Source organism: Symphodus melops, assembly GCF_947650265.1.
Source record: "Symphodus melops genome assembly, chromosome: 17".
Lineage (NCBI taxonomy): Eukaryota > Metazoa > Chordata > Actinopteri > Labriformes > Labridae > Symphodus > Symphodus melops.
Window position 1 is genome coordinate 22,932,496 of NC_136707.1, and position 17,395 is coordinate 22,949,890.

The window sequence follows — 17,395 nt, forward strand, 5'->3', positions numbered from 1 at the left end:
GACAAGACAAAAACAAGAAGATACAAAAAATAAAAAATCAGATTACATAATTTACATAAGCAAAACTACATTTCTGTTGGGCAGTGGGCCCATCAGAGAATAAACCTTCATAGAGGCAAATAAGGTGGTGAACAACCCCCCCCCCCCCCCCCTCGACCATACTGAGGATATACGGTCCACTGGACCTGGACCTGGACTCAAAACCTCCCCTGATCACAGGGACACGTTGTAAAGTATGTTTGTGCCCACATCCATCAGGCTCATCTATGAATTTATTTATTTATTTATTCTTAACACGTCTCTTTTAACTTAATTAACACACTTTTATTACAGTTCACAAATTAACTTGTGCATTTATTATTTATTTTTTTTAACACATATTCGACTCTTTATCGTCATTTATTAATAATCTGTCATGCAGCATTTGATACGGTGTACAAGCTGCACTTACTCAGTGCTCTTTGGCTGTTGATGTGTGATGAAGGAAGAAGTATTAGAGCCACATAAAGGAGGTTTTTTTGTTGTTGTTTTTTTTTGTCGAGATTGAAAGATTAAAGTCGTTATTTTAGTCTCCAGTTAGATCAGAAGAGGAGCTGCTGCCTGTTTAAAACATGAGGAAGATGGTGCATCTTGTGAAGTCTCACAGTGTTTACAAATCTCCTGCATGTAAAGTCCAGCGAGCAGTGATGTCATGGATGAAAGAAACATGACTGGGATGTTTTCTGACTGTGGGCTTCATGAGGCTGACAGCTGAGGGGAAGAAACGGTCCTGATGGAGCCTCTGAGAGTCTCAAACAGTCCACGTCCAGCTGAGTTTGAGGTGTTGACTCGGGTCCTGGAGGTGCACAGCTCGTGGAGATCACCTTCTGATTGGCTGCAGTCGTCCTTTGCTGTGGCTGCAGCGCTGCGGCGGCGGCTGCTGATGAGCCTCCTGCAGGAACAGACGGCTGACGTCACTCAGACTCTGGTGAGCATTAATTCATTTTATGCATAATTAAAGTTCCCAACGGACAAATATGATTATTTAATTTTTATCATTATAAAGTAGAAACACCGTCTCAGTTTAAGGCCTCGTCCTTCCCGCTGTATCTGCAGCTCATCATTTAGTTAACCTCGTGTTAACAGATTAACTAAAAAACTAATGAGTGATTTTTTTATCGTTAAATATTCGTTCTGTTGTAAATAAAACGTTTAGAGTCTTTGCACTAGTTTAGTTTTAATCCATTAAAGGCTCCAAACTAAGGCGGGGTCATTTCATAGAAAACCCGGGCTGCTCGTTGAAGCGTCACGGGGTGGCGTGTGACCTTGAAACCTTGATATGTAAAGTCGTCTATTTCAAAGATATGAGAGCGAAGCTGCAGCCAAATGAAGGCAGAAGCAGCTGTGAGCTGTGTGTGTGTTTATAAAGCATAACGAATGTAAACGCATCAACGCGTGCAGGTGTGTGTGTGTGTGTGTGTGTGTGTGTGTGTGAAGAGGAACGACGTGCACTTTTTTTATCAGCTGATTTATAATAACATTTAAATTAAAACAAAAACATCCAACAAGAAGCTTTTCAGTAAAAAAAAAAAAAAAAAAAGATTCACAAAGAAATTGTTACAAATCTTTTATTAAGATATTTATTATTTAATCCATGTCGACGTTTCTCTATGATTTGTATTTATTTATCTTACAGTCGTTAATGTGCAATTACCTTTGATAATGTTGGGTCACAGTTACAGGGCTTTCACAAAGTTATTGGCACTTGGAACACGGAGAGAGGAGGATGACAAGTACAGGATGTCCACTGGTGCTACGGGGTTACACAGGGAAAGGAGCAGGGGTCAAGACACGGGCAGACCAGATTCTGCACAGGTTGTGAAAAAGCGTCGTTTCTGGGTAAGTATATACCTCATGCTGCGAGTGCACAACAAACAATCTGACCTCTATGTGTGTGCGTCTATATATAATATACAGTATTTATCTATACATGTGTATTATCATATTTATATATGTACTGCTCAGTGACAGAAGGTTCCCCACGCCGCGCCGCACCTTCTCCGTCCACGTGTGTCGTGAGGTGTAAACGCATTCATGGGAAGGTGAACATGTTTCACTCCTGAAGATCCGGGAAGGAGAAATAAACCAGAGCGATCAAACTTGAGTAATACCCCTGATGTGGCGTAACCACGGTTACGTCTGCTGAACCCTCGCCCCCGCCGTTTAAAAGCGCTGCTCGTGACACACACCGACGGATGAGCTGATGGATCAGTGCTTAGAAACCCTGTTTTAGACGGCGCCTCGTTGTGAACGGGGTGACGGAGTAGCCCCGCCTCTGCGCCGCCCGTCGGAGGTAGCAACGGAGGCGTGACGGACTCTGTGGAAGACAGCGGAGCCAGCAGGAGAACAGCGCTGCGTGCATGTGGCGCCCCCTGCTGGGCCACAACAACAACAAAAATCACACACCGGCACGCCAACATCACGCCATCGTGTGGACGTGACGGTGCAGCGTCGTTGCGGGGGAAAAAAAGCTATCTGGATTGGTCAACAGACTCACAGTTGAATGGAGCCGGCGAGGCAGAGCGTGTATGTGAAGCTCCCACCGTGCGCTCACACGCCGGGACGCCATTCTGTCCCCGTCACAGATGCAGCGTGTGTGCGAGCACAAAGGCGTTTAAAGAGAACTGCGATCCGTCGAGGTGTTTCCTCACAAGCGCTGCCGAGTCAGCGGAGACATTTCAGCAGCGGCGGCGGCGGCGTGGCGTCGTTGAGGAGGTCACAGTGGAACGCAGTTACTGTCAGAAACCCGTGTGAGCCCTCGTTCTCATCTTTAATGACGAGTCTAAAAACAACCAGACACGTCTCGACTTGAGTTGCATGAATCAATAACAGTCCTCTCATGGATGAAATCCGAGCGTCTGCACCGCTTTTATTTCCGTTTTATGGGGCCGGAGTGTCGCTCGATTATGATGCAATACATCTACTTTAAACTAAGAGGTCCGGGTTTTCTGACTCCTCCTGGTCCCGACCTCTGAATCTGCCATTAAGCTGAATTCAGTTGAGATATTTTTCAAACCTAAAATCTGCTTTTCCGTGTCACAAAATGTGAAAACTTGTCACTAAAGTAGCAGAATAATTCCAAGTGTTAGGATGAAAACCACAGACTGTAAACACAAATGGACATCAGGTCTCAGCCTCCTGCCCGCGGCCCGCTCTTTAAACAGTCCATGGGAGAAACACACACAAGCTGTAACTGGAGTTTTGTAAACTTGACGAAAAGCCGCTCGGCGTATTTAGCATTAGCGCTCTGATTAAACGGCTGCTTTGCATCTGTGAAACACATGAAGGAAGTGAAACCTGAAACAGCTGCGTGAAACAGTCTTTGAAGAGGTAAGTGGGGGAGGGATGCTCATGTGGCATCTACAGTCAAATGCAAAGCTTACTGAGGTTTTGTTGGTATTACCCTTAAAATAATTCTTACTGCATTTTTTGATCTCAGTCCTCGGGACAAACTGCTTGTTTTGGATTTAATGAATGCGTTAGCTAGCATGCCTGTTCCACTAAAGCTGTCGTCAGAAAAAATAAACCTTTACAGGAATTAATCTGTCGTCTCGGAAAGCTTTCAGCTCACTGTAACTTGATTCGGTCCTCACTCAAACAATAACCCCCCCCCCCCTCCCCCCCGTACCGACCCGTGTCATCAACGTGCGACCACAAACACCGACGTTCACATAAAAAGGTCAGTTACCGACACGTCGTAAAAATCAGGTGCATCCAGCAACAGAAAGGAAGAACACTTGGGTTTACAACTCAACAGTCTGGTGGGTTATTTACAGTCGGGGGGGGGTGGGGTGGGGGGGGTTTGTGCCACTTGTCAAACACAGGCAGACATGAGAGTCAAATAAAAGAAAACAAACATCTAAAGGGCTTCAGGTGCTACACAACAACATCTCTGAAAAAGGTGCATGAACCGCTGGTTCTTCTCGTTAAGGTGCAGGAAGCTCCGCTCGACCTCTCACAGAAGGTGCAAAAATCATAGAGGTGGTGCGTCGGATACATGAATAAACGACATACTGAAACACACACACACACACACACACACATGATCGTACCATAAAGCCTTTTTGATTCAAGCGACCCCCCCCCCTCCCCCCCCCCCCTTCTTCTGCTTGTTCGTTTCAACTTAAAGGCACATTCCAACAGATTTCAGGAAAAGAGAAGAAACTAGCTGAGTGTTTGTCACATCATGATGACCTTCGTGTTTCTGCGGGCCGATGTTTAAGAAGAGGGAGGCAAACAGTCGGGCCGGCTCGTTCACTCTTAAATCTTCCTTTTCAGACGGCCGACAGACAGACGATGAAACGCTTTTAAATTTAGCACTTGTACCGCTCACTCCATCCCTCGCTTCTGTCAAGTGAGATAAAAATAAACAACTATGGGTCCTATGAGAAGACTGCTTTTATATACTGCTTTTTTGTTTTCTGCAAAAATAGCACTTTTCCTCTTTTTTTTTTTTGTTTGTTTTTTTTTCCTCCACAAGACCTCTTTCGATAAAACACGAAGATCGAGATTTTAAAACAATCCCTCTCACTCTCCTCGCTCACGCCGTCTTCTTGGCGTGGGCACTTGTATAAATATAGTGTATCCTCTAAAAATATGACCATCTGTGATAACCTGTCGCCCTTCAATTATCTTTACATCAGTAAAAAGCTCGTCCCTTCTCTCTGCTTCTCTTCTTTTTTTCAGACAGAAACAATTTTTGGAAAACCAAAGATGAGATGGATTTGTGTAAGACTGCACAGTGAAACACTCGGGTGAGATTCTCTGGTCTCGATAAAGGATGCAGGGTGAAGGTTACTTGCAGGTTGATGAGTGGAGGGTGCACGGGGAGGAGAACAGGAAGTCGTCTTTTACATTTTCACTCTACTTCGGTTCCCTTTCCCGACGCTGAAATACAAGTTGTCAGGCTTGCATAGAGAACACTGACACTCTGACACTTACATTCAATAAACTCTCCCCCCTCTCCACCCAGCCAGCTTTTCCTCGTCGGGCTGCACACGCAGCTCCCCCCACCTGCAGGGAATGTATTTAATATGCAGCCGTGGATGCGTTATACACCTTAAAAAGACAAGGGGAGGCGGAGGGCAGTTAGAAGAAAACTCAACATCCTCTGACTCCCTCCCTCTCCTCAACTAACTCCATCCTACAGTCATAAAGCAAGAATTTAAGTTTTCACGTCCTGGTTACGTCAGGGTGCCAACAGCTGTTGACCCCGCGGTGTGGTTCAGACAGTCACATGTGAGAAATCAGCGTGTGCCGAAGAGTGAGGAGGCAAGCTGGGGAATACTGGTACGTGTGTCACCAAATTTTCAACCTCCTCCTCCACAATGTTCAAAACAAGGGTCCTCCGTCCCCGCCCACGCCTGGTAGTGATTCACCTGAAGAGCCGCCAGACTCCATGCCCACGCCGCCAGCCGCCTCCAGGGAGGCGGGGTCGAAGGTCTGGTCCGTCCCCAGGGTGTCGTCCTCCATCTTGACTCCGTCAGGGAGGAAGGCGGTGTAGGCGTCGCTCTCGGCCATCAGCAGCTTCAGCTTGGGGATCCAGCTCTTGCGGACCACCCGGCGGGCGTTGGTGCACATGTCGGCTGCGATGGCGTTCATCTCGCTCTCTTTGAAGCTGGTGGCAAAGTTCTGGCAGTAAACTGATGAGAGGAGGGATGAAAGCATTTGTCATGAACGGACCGGACTCTGATGCTAACTTTTATATTTCTGAACATTTAAAGGCGATCCTCCTCGACCTGCAAAACTCTGCGTCTCGTCGGTTCAGGGATTAAACTCCCAAATGATTAACGTACAGACAAAATTCTTACAAACAGAAATGATTAAATCTGCCTGCTCAGACATCGATTCTAAAAGGAACGTTTGCAGGCAAAGTTTAACGCAAAATCACAAATTTAACGGACAGATTGAGATTATAATATCTGCAGATCAGATGCTGGTTCTGCTCTGATTTATAAACGCTGTGAGTATAATGATGTTTTCTGCATGGAGTATTGAACCCTCAGCTTTACAGAGCAAGCTGAATCACTGAAGCATGGAGCAGTCAGAGTCAGGAAGATGGCACCATCTAGTGGTCACCACATGTTGGTACAGCAGGCTGCTCATTATACAATCATCTCCTCTTTAAGGAGCCTTAAATGAAGACGTTTACCAATCTATCATTCAGTATGTGTTACATGTTCATGCTCAATGTCGAAGCATGCACATTCCTCCCGTGTACGTTACATCACATATATGTTGTTTGCATGTTTGAGGCTCACATTTGACCGCGTGCAGAACTCTGTTGTCCAGGGGTTTGCGGCTCGGGTCGTTGGTGGACGAGCGGATGCCAGTTCCACAGCTGTTAGCCAACGTGTTCCTGACGCATGAAGAAGAAGAAGGGTGAGTAACGCCGAAGCGAGGAGACAGAAATAGCCGTTTAATCCCGGCGGATAAAAGAAATGCATTGATTTCTGTATAAATACGAAGCTCAGCATCAAACAGCTGCAGAAATAGACGCAGACACACAGACCTGTCAAAGAAGGCGGCCAGCAGCCTCCTCAGCAGCACCTTGTGTCGGGTCCCTGCGCTCACATGACAGTTCATCAGCTGGGCTCTGGATATATACACAGAAGTACCTGCAAACACACACACACACACACACACACACAACAGGTTATACGTCTGATTCTGTCATCACAGCTGATCGATTAAACTTTAAACTAAGAGTGCAGATTGACAACAGCAGGCTGAATGACGTCCAGTAACACGGTTTTGTACGTTTCTTTTTTTTTTTTTGTCAGAAATAAACTCAACTAACAGGTATGTAACTCTAATCCAGCCTGTAAGGTATCACAGGACTTCCCTTACATAAACGCACTGAGTCACATGTGCAAGAATGCAGCATGCCGGGTCATCCGAGGACAGCTTCTTCTGCATGTCACTGGCCCTGTCCTGCTTAGAGTCCTTTTTATTTTGCATGATGTTGTGCAACTTGAATCAGGATGCAAACACTCTGTGCACGTTGTTGTGTGAAACTCAGATTTTACTGCAAAGTCGTCTGACGTACCTGAGACTAACTCGAGTTTCTCCGCAGGGTCTCCTTCCTCGTACAGTTTGGGGTGACAGCGGTTTCCGATCTGAGCGATCAGTTCGGCGGGGAGACACGTGAGATCCCTGCCTCTCATCCGTCCCCGTGTCTCCGTGTGGTCGGGCAGAGCTTCCACACGCTCCCCAGCAGCTGCACGAACACAACGCACGCACAAAACTTTTACCCACAAAGAAAATAAGAGCACACAATGCAGCGCCAGCTGAAACCAGAAACACACTGGATTACTGCTAAATCCCTAAAACCAGAATGAAATAAGCAGGCCTCTAAAGCTCAGAACAAACATCACGTGAACATAAAGACTCCGTCTCACGTTTATCACCTGTGGCTCCCATGTTGAGCATGCTGTACATCGTGTACATGTTGCAGATTTGCCTGTACTGCTCTTCAGCGCAGTCTTCCGTCCCTTCTTCCTCCTCTTCATCGTCATGGTAGCTGATGGGCGAGTCACTGGCGTAGGTGCTCAGGGTGCCGGGGCTGGCGCCCTCTGACACGCCGAGACCTGCTGCAGAGCTGCCGTTGGTGCCGGCGTTGCTGCTGAGCCCACCGCCGGCCACCATCCCGGCCAGGCTGGTCGCCGTGGCACCCATTCCCATGGCCAATCCGAGGCTTCCAGGACTCTGGATGGCGCTGCCACGCACTGCCTCCTGGGAATAACGAGCCGCCTTCCTGGCCCCTCCTCCTCCCGAACCCATCCCTCCTCCGTCTCGGCTGCTGCCTCCCTCCCACAGCCTTTTGGCGACAGGAGTGCAGACCACGGAGTAAGGAGTCGCTGCTTCTGGCTGGCTCGCTGGGTGCTCCGTCTTCACTCGGGACACCAGAGAGAGCGGCGTGACGCAGGACGTGGGTCGGGCTGCACCATTACCGGTCTGTGTTACAGGACTCTGGGGCTCAGAAGGAGGAGCCTCTTCAGCCTGGAGTCCCTGAGAGTCACAGCTGGGGGAGGAGACCTTGAAATGGACAGAAATAGAAACTTGATATTAGCATAGAGGCTGAGCTGAAGAATCCTTCAGTTTGACAATTCAGCAACTATTGGGTCAGATTTCTCTCAGATTTGAAACAGTTATTAATGAATTTCCGTTCAGCTTTCCCAATGATTAATGCAATGCAACAAAAGCCTCCAAAACTTTTATTCCCAGGAGGGATTTAAAGGTTCCTCAGGTCCAATGCTCCGTGAATTTCCATCAAGTTGTTTACACCCGTGAAGATTAGGGACTCCCTGAAAATACTTTTGGGGGCGGGACTTTCAGAAAGTTCATCCCCTCCAGCAAGGACCTTTATGCAGGCTTAAAGATCTTTAGCTAGACCCGGTTAGCAAAGGTGAAAATGCACTTTATACCCTTAAGAACCTGAATCACACTATGAGGTTATTAGGTCAGTCATACAAAGCAAACAACAGACTTTTATTTTCTCTCTGCAGATGATCCTTACTTTCAGGAAGAACTCGGTGCCCTTTTCCATGATCTGTTGGATCTGCAGGAAGCCTGCAGTGTACATGAGGAGAAACTGGTCCCCCACTGTCATGCTGAGACGGCCCGTGTAGCAGAAGGATAAAATCTGCTGGAAGCTCTGCGGCTGCACAGCTGAAGGAAGCTCCACGACAGTCGGGCTGCTTTCACTGCAGCCAACTCCTCCGTTATTGCTGCTGAAAAGGTCCCGGAAATAAGAACTGCTCGCAGCCAGAACGGCTCGATGGGCCTGCCACAAAAGCAAACGAGCAAAGTGTTTGTTAGACTTCATGAGCGTAGAGCAGAGTTTGAATGTTAACTGTAGGAGTGGTGACATCAAACGATTCCTGAACCATTTAGGATCGGCGCTTTTTGGATTTGGTGTGTGCTCCATTGATTCCCATTTTATCAAGTTTAAAAGCGCTTTTTAAAACCTTCCAGGTCCTTCCGTTATTATTACCTTATTTTAAATGGAGAAATGTGGCTCAGACTTGAACCCTAACCACTACAGCCACGGTTCACGGGGCGCTAACTGTCCATTTGTTTTCATCTTTTGAAGGTAAATTCCTTTGAACGTGCATTTCCTTTGTTTCCCTCTCTCTTCTAATCAAGGTTTGAGATGTGTTTTTAATACGCTCATCGATGCAGGAAATCGTCGTGTAACCGCAAATCCAAAGATGCATCTTAAGACGAGAGGTGGGATATGACAGTAGTGTGTATTGTAACAAAACCAAACCATCAGTTTCAGTGTGAAAACAGAGGAAGAATGTCGAAACAATCGGAGAGTTTACGCCTCACAGTGAAACATCACACACGATGCATCGACCTCACAGTGAGGAAATTAAAACAGAAACGACTTTTCACACCTGCAGAAAACATCCTGATGTTTCCAGGAGGAGCTCGATGCGCGAGGAGCTCCTCCTGCAAGACCCCGAGCATTTCTAATGCAGCACGTGCGAGTGGGCTGCTATTGTCTGGAGCATTCAGCCAATGGGAGGAGGGAATGACGTCCCCACCATGTGACTCGGGTCGCTGCATTGACTGTCTGCCCACGACCACTTCGATCTCGGTGCACGTTGTTTAACTGTTTTCTGTTCGTCAGTGTTTTGTTGATGTCATGACTCCTACAGACCAACCTACCGAGGAAGCTAAAGATCCACGCTGTAAGGTGCATGTGTGAACGGTCAGGTGCAGAAATGAGCTCGATAGATGTGAAAAAGTCAGTACAGTCAAAACTCCCTGATACTGAAGCTGCCTCCTCATTACCTTGAAGGCGTGACCTTTGACCACCACGGAGACGTCACAGTAGAGGCCCTGCAGCCGCTGCTCATTCAGACACTCTAAGACATTGTTGCCGAAGTTTGGGATCGCCATCTGGAGGGTCTGGGCCATGGTGCGCCAACGCACACCACCAAAGGGTCTGTACGGGGAGAGAAGAGCAGCCAGGTGAGAAAAAAGATGAAATAAGGGACAGCGTCACATCCCGACCTGCGTGTTTGTACGACACCGGGTTTTAAACAGAGGGGTGGTCGATGTTTAAACCCAGGGTCAGCAGGTTTAGTTTCATTCTGTAATTCGGGTTCGACACACAGTATTAGTCGTGGTGATTAAACCAGATGAACTTGTAATCTCACACGGCGTTGCAGTGAAAGCTGCATCGTGTCGAGCAAGAGATGTTTAGAAATCCTCACCAAGAAAGCAAAACAGAAAAAACTAAACACACTGGGGAACTTGAAAAGACGTCTTCGGATGTCCTCTGAGATTTTAATGAGCTGGAGGACAGGAGTCAGGAAATTCAAGCTTCAACCGCAAATCAGTATATTTTTTTAATTTGCTCATAATCTGTGTGTTAATCCATGACTGTTGTAATCTTTATAACGTCAAACATTCAGATAAAATGATCAATATGACACCCAACCTACAAAAAAACTTCTTCAAATGTGATTCCATGTGGTGTTAAATAATTCCCTCCTGCTTTCTCCCTGCAGTGCACGCTTATTTTCCTGCAGCAGAATTATGTGCAACACATATAATATACATATAATATGTAAGTATAATTTTAACTCTGCGACATGCATCATCTCCTCTTACTTCAGTGCAAGTAGATTGCAGCTGTGGACACCTGCATGTTTGAGCACTTCATGGTGAAGCATGTTTGAAGTTTTATTGATGCTAAGAGCGGGAAAGAGGGGAGTGGGCATGGTCGCCTCACCACTGCCGCCCACCGAACAACCAAAAGAATCTCCATTTACTGCAAAAAAAAAACATTTAAGAAGACGGACCAGCGTCTCTGAATTTAAACCCAAATAGTCAGTTTTCATTTGATGCAGTCCTGGATTCATGGCAGCTCTTCACAGTTTGCCTCTTCATCTCGGGATGTTTGAGCAGGGGGAGCGGTCACGGGTGGGAAAACCTGGGCAGACCCGTTTAAAGCCCTCGTGTATACAGTGTTTTATTTGCTGCTATTGTCTTTGTGTAGTGGGGGTCGGCAGGCCATGTGGGGCGGGGGTGTAATGTAACAAGCCAACGTTAAATGACAGGAAGTGGAAGGGAAACAGACCTAAACAAAACAGGCGAGGAATGTTTAGCCTAACAATAAAATGGCCGACAGTCTTCAGCGGGCAAACTCAATCAAAACAATTCAAGTTTATGTTTTTATTAGCTCCAGTCCATTTTATTTGTCATTGTTTCCTCTATCTGAAAGAAAGGTAATCCTGAGTTTTATCCCTTGGCACGTCCCGCTGACAAAGGCCAGACACATTTCTTCAGCACGTCCCACTGAGGGATGTTGATATTTCAAACAAAGTTTTGTCGAGGCTTCCATGGATAATCTACATTGCATTAATCCTATACGTCACTCCCAGCCTCCCAGAAGTTGTTATTGCCAGGAGCAGGCTCAGTAAAAGCCTTTTTATTTTCTGTCTTCTATGAGCTATAAAATCCTGCTGTCCTTGGATAACTGGGTCACATTCTGTTATTCTATGTGCAAATGAGTGTGTGTGGCCTAAACAAACACCGCATAACATGTTTCCAGGCACTGCTCTAAAACAGTAAGAGGTAAATATACCCCTTTGCCCTGCATCCGCTTGAAGATTCCTATATTATGTCAATATAACTTGAATTTCCCTCGGGATCAATAAAGTATCTATCTATCTATCTATCTATTAAAGTGAATCAAAGCTCGACACGCCGAGAGCAGGCGGCCACATGTCCGCTGTCTTCTCACTACTTCATATCGTTTCTTTTATGACTCAGGGTTTGTATACGTTACCTTGTTTTCCCAGAATCACAGTGGGAGGAAGTAACTTTCTAAGTACTGGGACTTGACATGTATACGCATTAAATGCCCTCTGTACCCATAACGATCATATAACCTCCATAAAACTACACGGAGATAAGCACGCGTGTGGCATTTGCATCCACCAGAAAGCAGAACAGCAGTCCGGACCGTGGACTGTATATAAAGATGGACGGAGTGCATAGGTGCCTGGGAGTGAAGCCAGACAACTTAGAGCTCCCCTCGCCGACTGGTTGGTTGCTCTATAGGTCATAAGCCCCGCCTCCTCTACGTTAACAGATACATGTGTTGTGTAAGACGTTTCCACGCTGTATTGTGTTCTCGTCCTCCTTTTGATGGATGTTTGATCCATGAGACGTCTGTTTTCTGACCTGCACACCCTGGCTGAAAACATCGGGATACGTCCGCTTCCATCTCATTGTTATTCTGGCTTCATCCTGTTTTATGGGAGGAGGCCGAGACACGCCGTCCATTTATATACACAGCCTTCAGTCTGGCCTGTTTTCACATATGATGAGCACATCTATAAGCCTGCACTGTGCAAATGTGTGTATGCAATCTCGAGACAAAGCTCCTTTTCACACAGCTGCTTTACCTCTTTAAGGTGTTGCACTAATCTATGCAAAGCACACACACACACACACACACACACATATAATTGTAGATACCACACAGCGAGAATCTCCGACAACACGAGAGCAAACTGGTTGAAGCCCACCCTGGAAGAGGCACACAACCAACTTCGGTGTGCCTGACTGATGAGGGCAGGAGTGAGCCGCCCCATCATATCCAAAGCCTTTCATTTGGGACCTCGCCAAGCTCCGGGGTAAAGAGAAATGCTCTCTTTGTCTCTGTCTCACTCAAGCTCTCTCTCCCTCATACTAAAACACAGATGCGCACACACAAACTCAAACAAACCCACAAAAGGCACACTGAGTCACACACAGGCATTAGACAATACTGCTTGTTTACAGTTTGGCGAGCCGCAGTAAGCACACATGCGTGCACATAAAGACACACAGGCACAGAGCTGAGAGCAGGGAGTGTTTGCACAGTTTGTCCTGACAGTGAGAGAGAATGTGACTCTTGTGTGTGTGTGTGTGATTTTGCATGTGTGTCTTTTATGCACCAAGGAGGGGCATTGAGGCCTGCAGAGATGAGAGGGATCATCTCAGGTCCTTTATTCCATTAAATATATAGAGCGCAGCCATGTGAAAGAATCAAATTCACCCAAACTCACCCTGTGGCTCAGATCTCAAACCAACCATCCTGTGAGGAAAGTAGGTCAAACATACTCACAACATGCTTAAGACCAAAGACTTTTCATAGCAAGCCTTCACAGTGTTTTGTTAGCCTTCACAGAGCTTATGATGGGACAGCTGTCAACACACATTTCCAAATTTATACCGACTTTTCAGTTTGTCCAGTTGCCCTATTAAAAACAGCAACTTGCTTTGCTAAGAGCATGATTACTGTGGAGTCATTGGTGCAGCTGGCACACAATGCATTCCCTCTATAGGCATTTCCTGGTTTTAATGTGCTCATGCCTGCATGGCTGTGCTACTCCTATCAAGTCAGACACAACCTGCACACAGGCCTAGTTCTTGGCTTATTCTTACATAACAGGAACAATGTGAATATCAAAGAGCACTGACATCAAAAACTTCAGAACTCCACATAACTGGAGGAATACATGATGAGCGTCCCGACCCACAGTCTGATGCCGGGTAACGGGGGAGCAGACACGGGGCTCTGGACGCGCTGTGTGCCAGGCTACCCGCCGGGAGAGCTCCAGTGTCTGCTGGCAGCGGAGCCGGGACGCGGCAGGGGAGGGGGGGGGCGACACAGGATGGCAGCAAGCCCCGGTGATACCCGGGTGAGGGCGACGCTGTGTTCCTGTTTACGCGCCGTCTAATGACATGAACGCAAATCCATCTGAGTCATCTCCAGTAAAGTGATCTGTAGTAACTTCCTCATCTGTCCCCTCTAACTGTCAAAGCTGAAATGTTTGATGTCCTCTCTCCCATCTGCAGCGGGCCTATAGAGGTGGCTAATGGCTAAGCTAACAGCGCTGTTAAATATTTTTGGGTTGGCCCCGGCGCACCATCCACCTCATGCACGCTCAGCCACAGCTGCACAATGTCGCGCATTTCCGCGATAACACACACAAATACAAACGAGACACACTTACTGCCTGTGCAGGACGAGGTGGCTGCGCTGCGACGCCGGCTGTCAAGCTACAAATGTTGCTTATTTAAATATTTTGGTGATGGGGGAAATCGCTCCCCCTGCCATTCTCCATTCTACCGACATCAACAGGTCATCCCAGGACACGCAGCAGCTGAGGGCGAGCCAGACGGAACCAGTGCGGCACGGAGCGGAGGGGGGGGGGGGGGGGGTGAGGTGGTGGAGGGGTGGGAGCACAACAAGGCACAATTCTTTTACAACCGGCGCTCAAGAGCTGCCGTGCCAAAAAAACCTGACTGCCACCGCATTTTCGCATATTTCAGAGAGTGACTGCAAGAAATTAACCATTTAAGTACGAGCATCTCAGTGCAAGCTGATTATATGTCAACGTCTGTGATGCAAGAAAGTTTAGGACTAGGCCAAATACACAGCAGACTTTTCCCAAACCTAAACTGTCTGATGGACTTGTCTTAGTGTTCATCATCAACCCAAATCCAGAGCTCTAACTGAGGACACCAGCATAGACTCCTCATCCTCCTCCTCCTCCTCCTCGATCCTCCCGGTGGATCCTCAGACGACCCCGGCAGGGCGCCTCACGCAGCGGCAGACATGCACTCACCCCCTCGCTGGGAAGTCGCTGGTTCAAAGGAGGAGAGGCAGCGCTCTTTCTCCACGCGTTTCCTCGCTCCGGGCAGCCATTCAGTGTGAGCGAAGCGCCGATAGCAGAGACATGGAGGGCGGTACAGTATCCCAGGGGACTGAGGAGCACAGAGACACTGATCGCAAAGAGCAAAAGACCAGGAAGACACGCATGACGCGCTCGTCGATCAGTCTCATGTTCGTGTCCAGCGCACAGTTTGGAGGAAACCAAATCCCTAAAAGTGTTTGCGCATTGGCACCTCGGCAGCCTGCGAGAGAGCCGAATCTCACTCTTTCCTCTCTCTAATTCTCCCTCCCTCTCTCTTCTCCGCAAATGAGCGATAGATTTGGGAAAAGTAGGCCGTGTGTGTGTGTGTGTGTGTGCGCGCGCGTGTGCGTGCGCGTGTGTTCTTATTTAACTTGGATGAACTCAGCGCGCGCATATAAAGTAGGGATAAAGCCGCGCCTTCTTTGGCTGTAAACAAGTAAAACCTTATGAGAAAGCTGCAGGGTGCTATATGATGCCTATCATACACTTTCACCTGTTTTCTACTGATAAAGCCTGCAGAAACAGATTGCGCTCATTCGTGTTGTTTAGTGAATGAAGGCCTTACACCACAGGTCATACAATATCCACACATGGCATTATGTGCATGCATGTCCTTTGTGTAAATACAAGCATTTGATCACACAAAACTGGAGGTTCATCAGACCTTCAACTGTATACCTATAGATTTAGAAACGTCAAAGTTTATTTAAAGTATCACTAAAGGCATCACAGACTGAAAATGCTGTGTGACACTAACAGGCCATTTTGAGTGCAGCAAACAGAATCCCAATTTTGATTTCTCTTAACGACGATAGGGGCCCTATCGGAGACTTGATCAGTTATTTTCGTGCAGTTTGAATCTCATGTTCATTGTTCTGTATTCAGACTCAGAATATAAAGGTCAGAGGTCACAGACATCTCTTTGTTCCTAACTCAGATATTAAACAGAATATATTCCCTATAACATATAAGCTATACATGTTTTAGATCACTGTTTGCAATAAGTCGGAATTTGTTTTCAGTAACAAAAAAAAAAGAAGTTTAAAGGGAAATTATTCTGTAATTATATAAAGTCAAGCCTCAGTGCACTACAGACCAGGCCTAATAGGTCACATACATCCATTAGCATTGAACAATTAAATGAATGAAAATGCATTTATTTTAATTAAACCTGTTTAAGCGAATGTGAAAGTAAGGCTGGCTGCAGAAGCAAAGGAATTCACATACACACCCATTACAAAAAGCAAGTTTTTATAGGAGAAACTAACATGCATGGTTCAAAGAACTATAGATCTTATTAGCTCATGTTGGAAGACTTATTCAGGACTGCATGGTGGTGCAGTGGTTAGTGCTGTTACCTCACAATGAGGAGGTTCCTGGTTTGAATCCTCATCTGACAGTTCTCCCCATGTTTGTGTGGGTTCACTCCGGCTCCCTCCTATTGTCCAAACACATGCTCTTTGGTTAATAATTCCTTTATATTATTACAAGCTATCATACAGGTTTTATACATTAACAGCCTTTCTTAAATATGAGATTAAGAGATTGTTGTGATTATATATACTATGTTTATATGAAAAGCTTATAATTATCTGTGAAACTACTGCGAGATGTTCTCACACCTCTGTTGTTGCTTTCACAAGTCCAGTCACACATTTGCTTGAAACACCCACCCAGAAATGACAGAGGATATCCTGGAAATACTCAAGAGTAAAGAAAAATAATCTGTTGCTGCACTGGTAGTAAGTCTATGTTTCAATGGACTCACTGAAATCAAAGCAGACTCTCTTAGTTGCCTTTTGAAGGCACGTGGTCAGGTTTTAATTTCTCAATGCTGTACATTTCACATTGCAATTTATACAGAGGGATTCTGTCTCAGAGTATCTGCAGTGCAGCAGATACTGGGCATCAATTCTCTAATTAGCTGACAGGTATAGACTCCTTTTATTTGAACCATTATTGCTTGAAAATGCCCCATGTGATTTAAAGAAGGGAAAGCAAGTGCACACTGAAAATGTCATTGTAATAGGCAGGCTACTTATAGCAGAGAGTATAGGCTGTTTATGTTTGTTTAAAGTTTTGACTATTGTATTGTACTTATGTTTTTAACTTCCGGTAAATAAAAAGGCTTTGGTTCTTACTGTATATTCCTCCTATATATGTCCTCTGTCGTTCACATTACATAAACACTTGAAGTTGTTTTTTGTAGTTCTCATGTTTTACTATTCGATCCATTTTTTTAAAATTATTTTTGGTCATTTATTCTCACAGTGTATTTTTGTGTGTTTTAACCTTGTTCTCACGTTTTACTATTCTATCCATTTTTTTAAATTATTTTTTGTCATTTATTCTGACGGTGTATTTTTGTGTGTTTTAACCTTGTTCTCATGTTTTACTATTCTATCCATTTTTTAAAATTATTTTTGGTCATTTATTTTCACAGTGTATTTTTGTGTGTTTTAACCTTGTTCTCACGTTTTACTATTCTATCCATTTTTTAAAATTATTTTTTGTCATTTATTCTCACAGTGTATTTTTGTGTGTTTTAACCTTGTTCTCATGTTTTACTATTCTATCCATTTTTTAAAATTATTTGTTGTCATTTATTCTCACAGAGTATTTTTGTGTGGGCTTTATTGAACAGATCT

General features: G+C 45.7%; 1 protein-coding gene across 4 annotated transcripts; it reads right to left on the reverse strand.

Annotated features, from left to right (window-relative positions):
* Positions 1-1,593: 1,593 nt before the first annotated feature.
* On the reverse strand, positions 1,594-15,080 carry nacc1a (nucleus accumbens associated 1, BEN and BTB (POZ) domain containing a). Of its 4 annotated transcripts, none has more exons than XM_079365604.1 (8): positions 14,679-15,080; positions 9,841-9,994; positions 8,558-8,824; positions 7,440-8,076; positions 7,088-7,258; positions 6,551-6,656; positions 6,300-6,397; positions 1,594-5,681 (listed from the first exon to the last, which is right to left on the reverse strand). In XM_079365604.1, the coding sequence occupies exons 2-8, from the start codon at positions 9,964-9,966 to the stop codon at positions 5,371-5,373; spliced, it is 1,716 nt and encodes a 571-aa protein (XP_079221730.1). In that variant the 5' UTR covers positions 9,967-9,994; positions 14,679-15,080; the 3' UTR covers positions 1,594-5,370. The 4 variants fall into 4 exon arrangements, with proteins under 4 accessions (XP_079221730.1, XP_079221731.1, XP_079221728.1 ...); XM_079365605.1 differs by lacking the exon at positions 14,679-15,080 and adding an exon at positions 14,064-14,648; XM_079365602.1 differs by lacking the exon at positions 14,679-15,080 and adding an exon at positions 13,172-13,249.
* Positions 15,081-17,395: the final 2,315 nt, after the last annotated feature.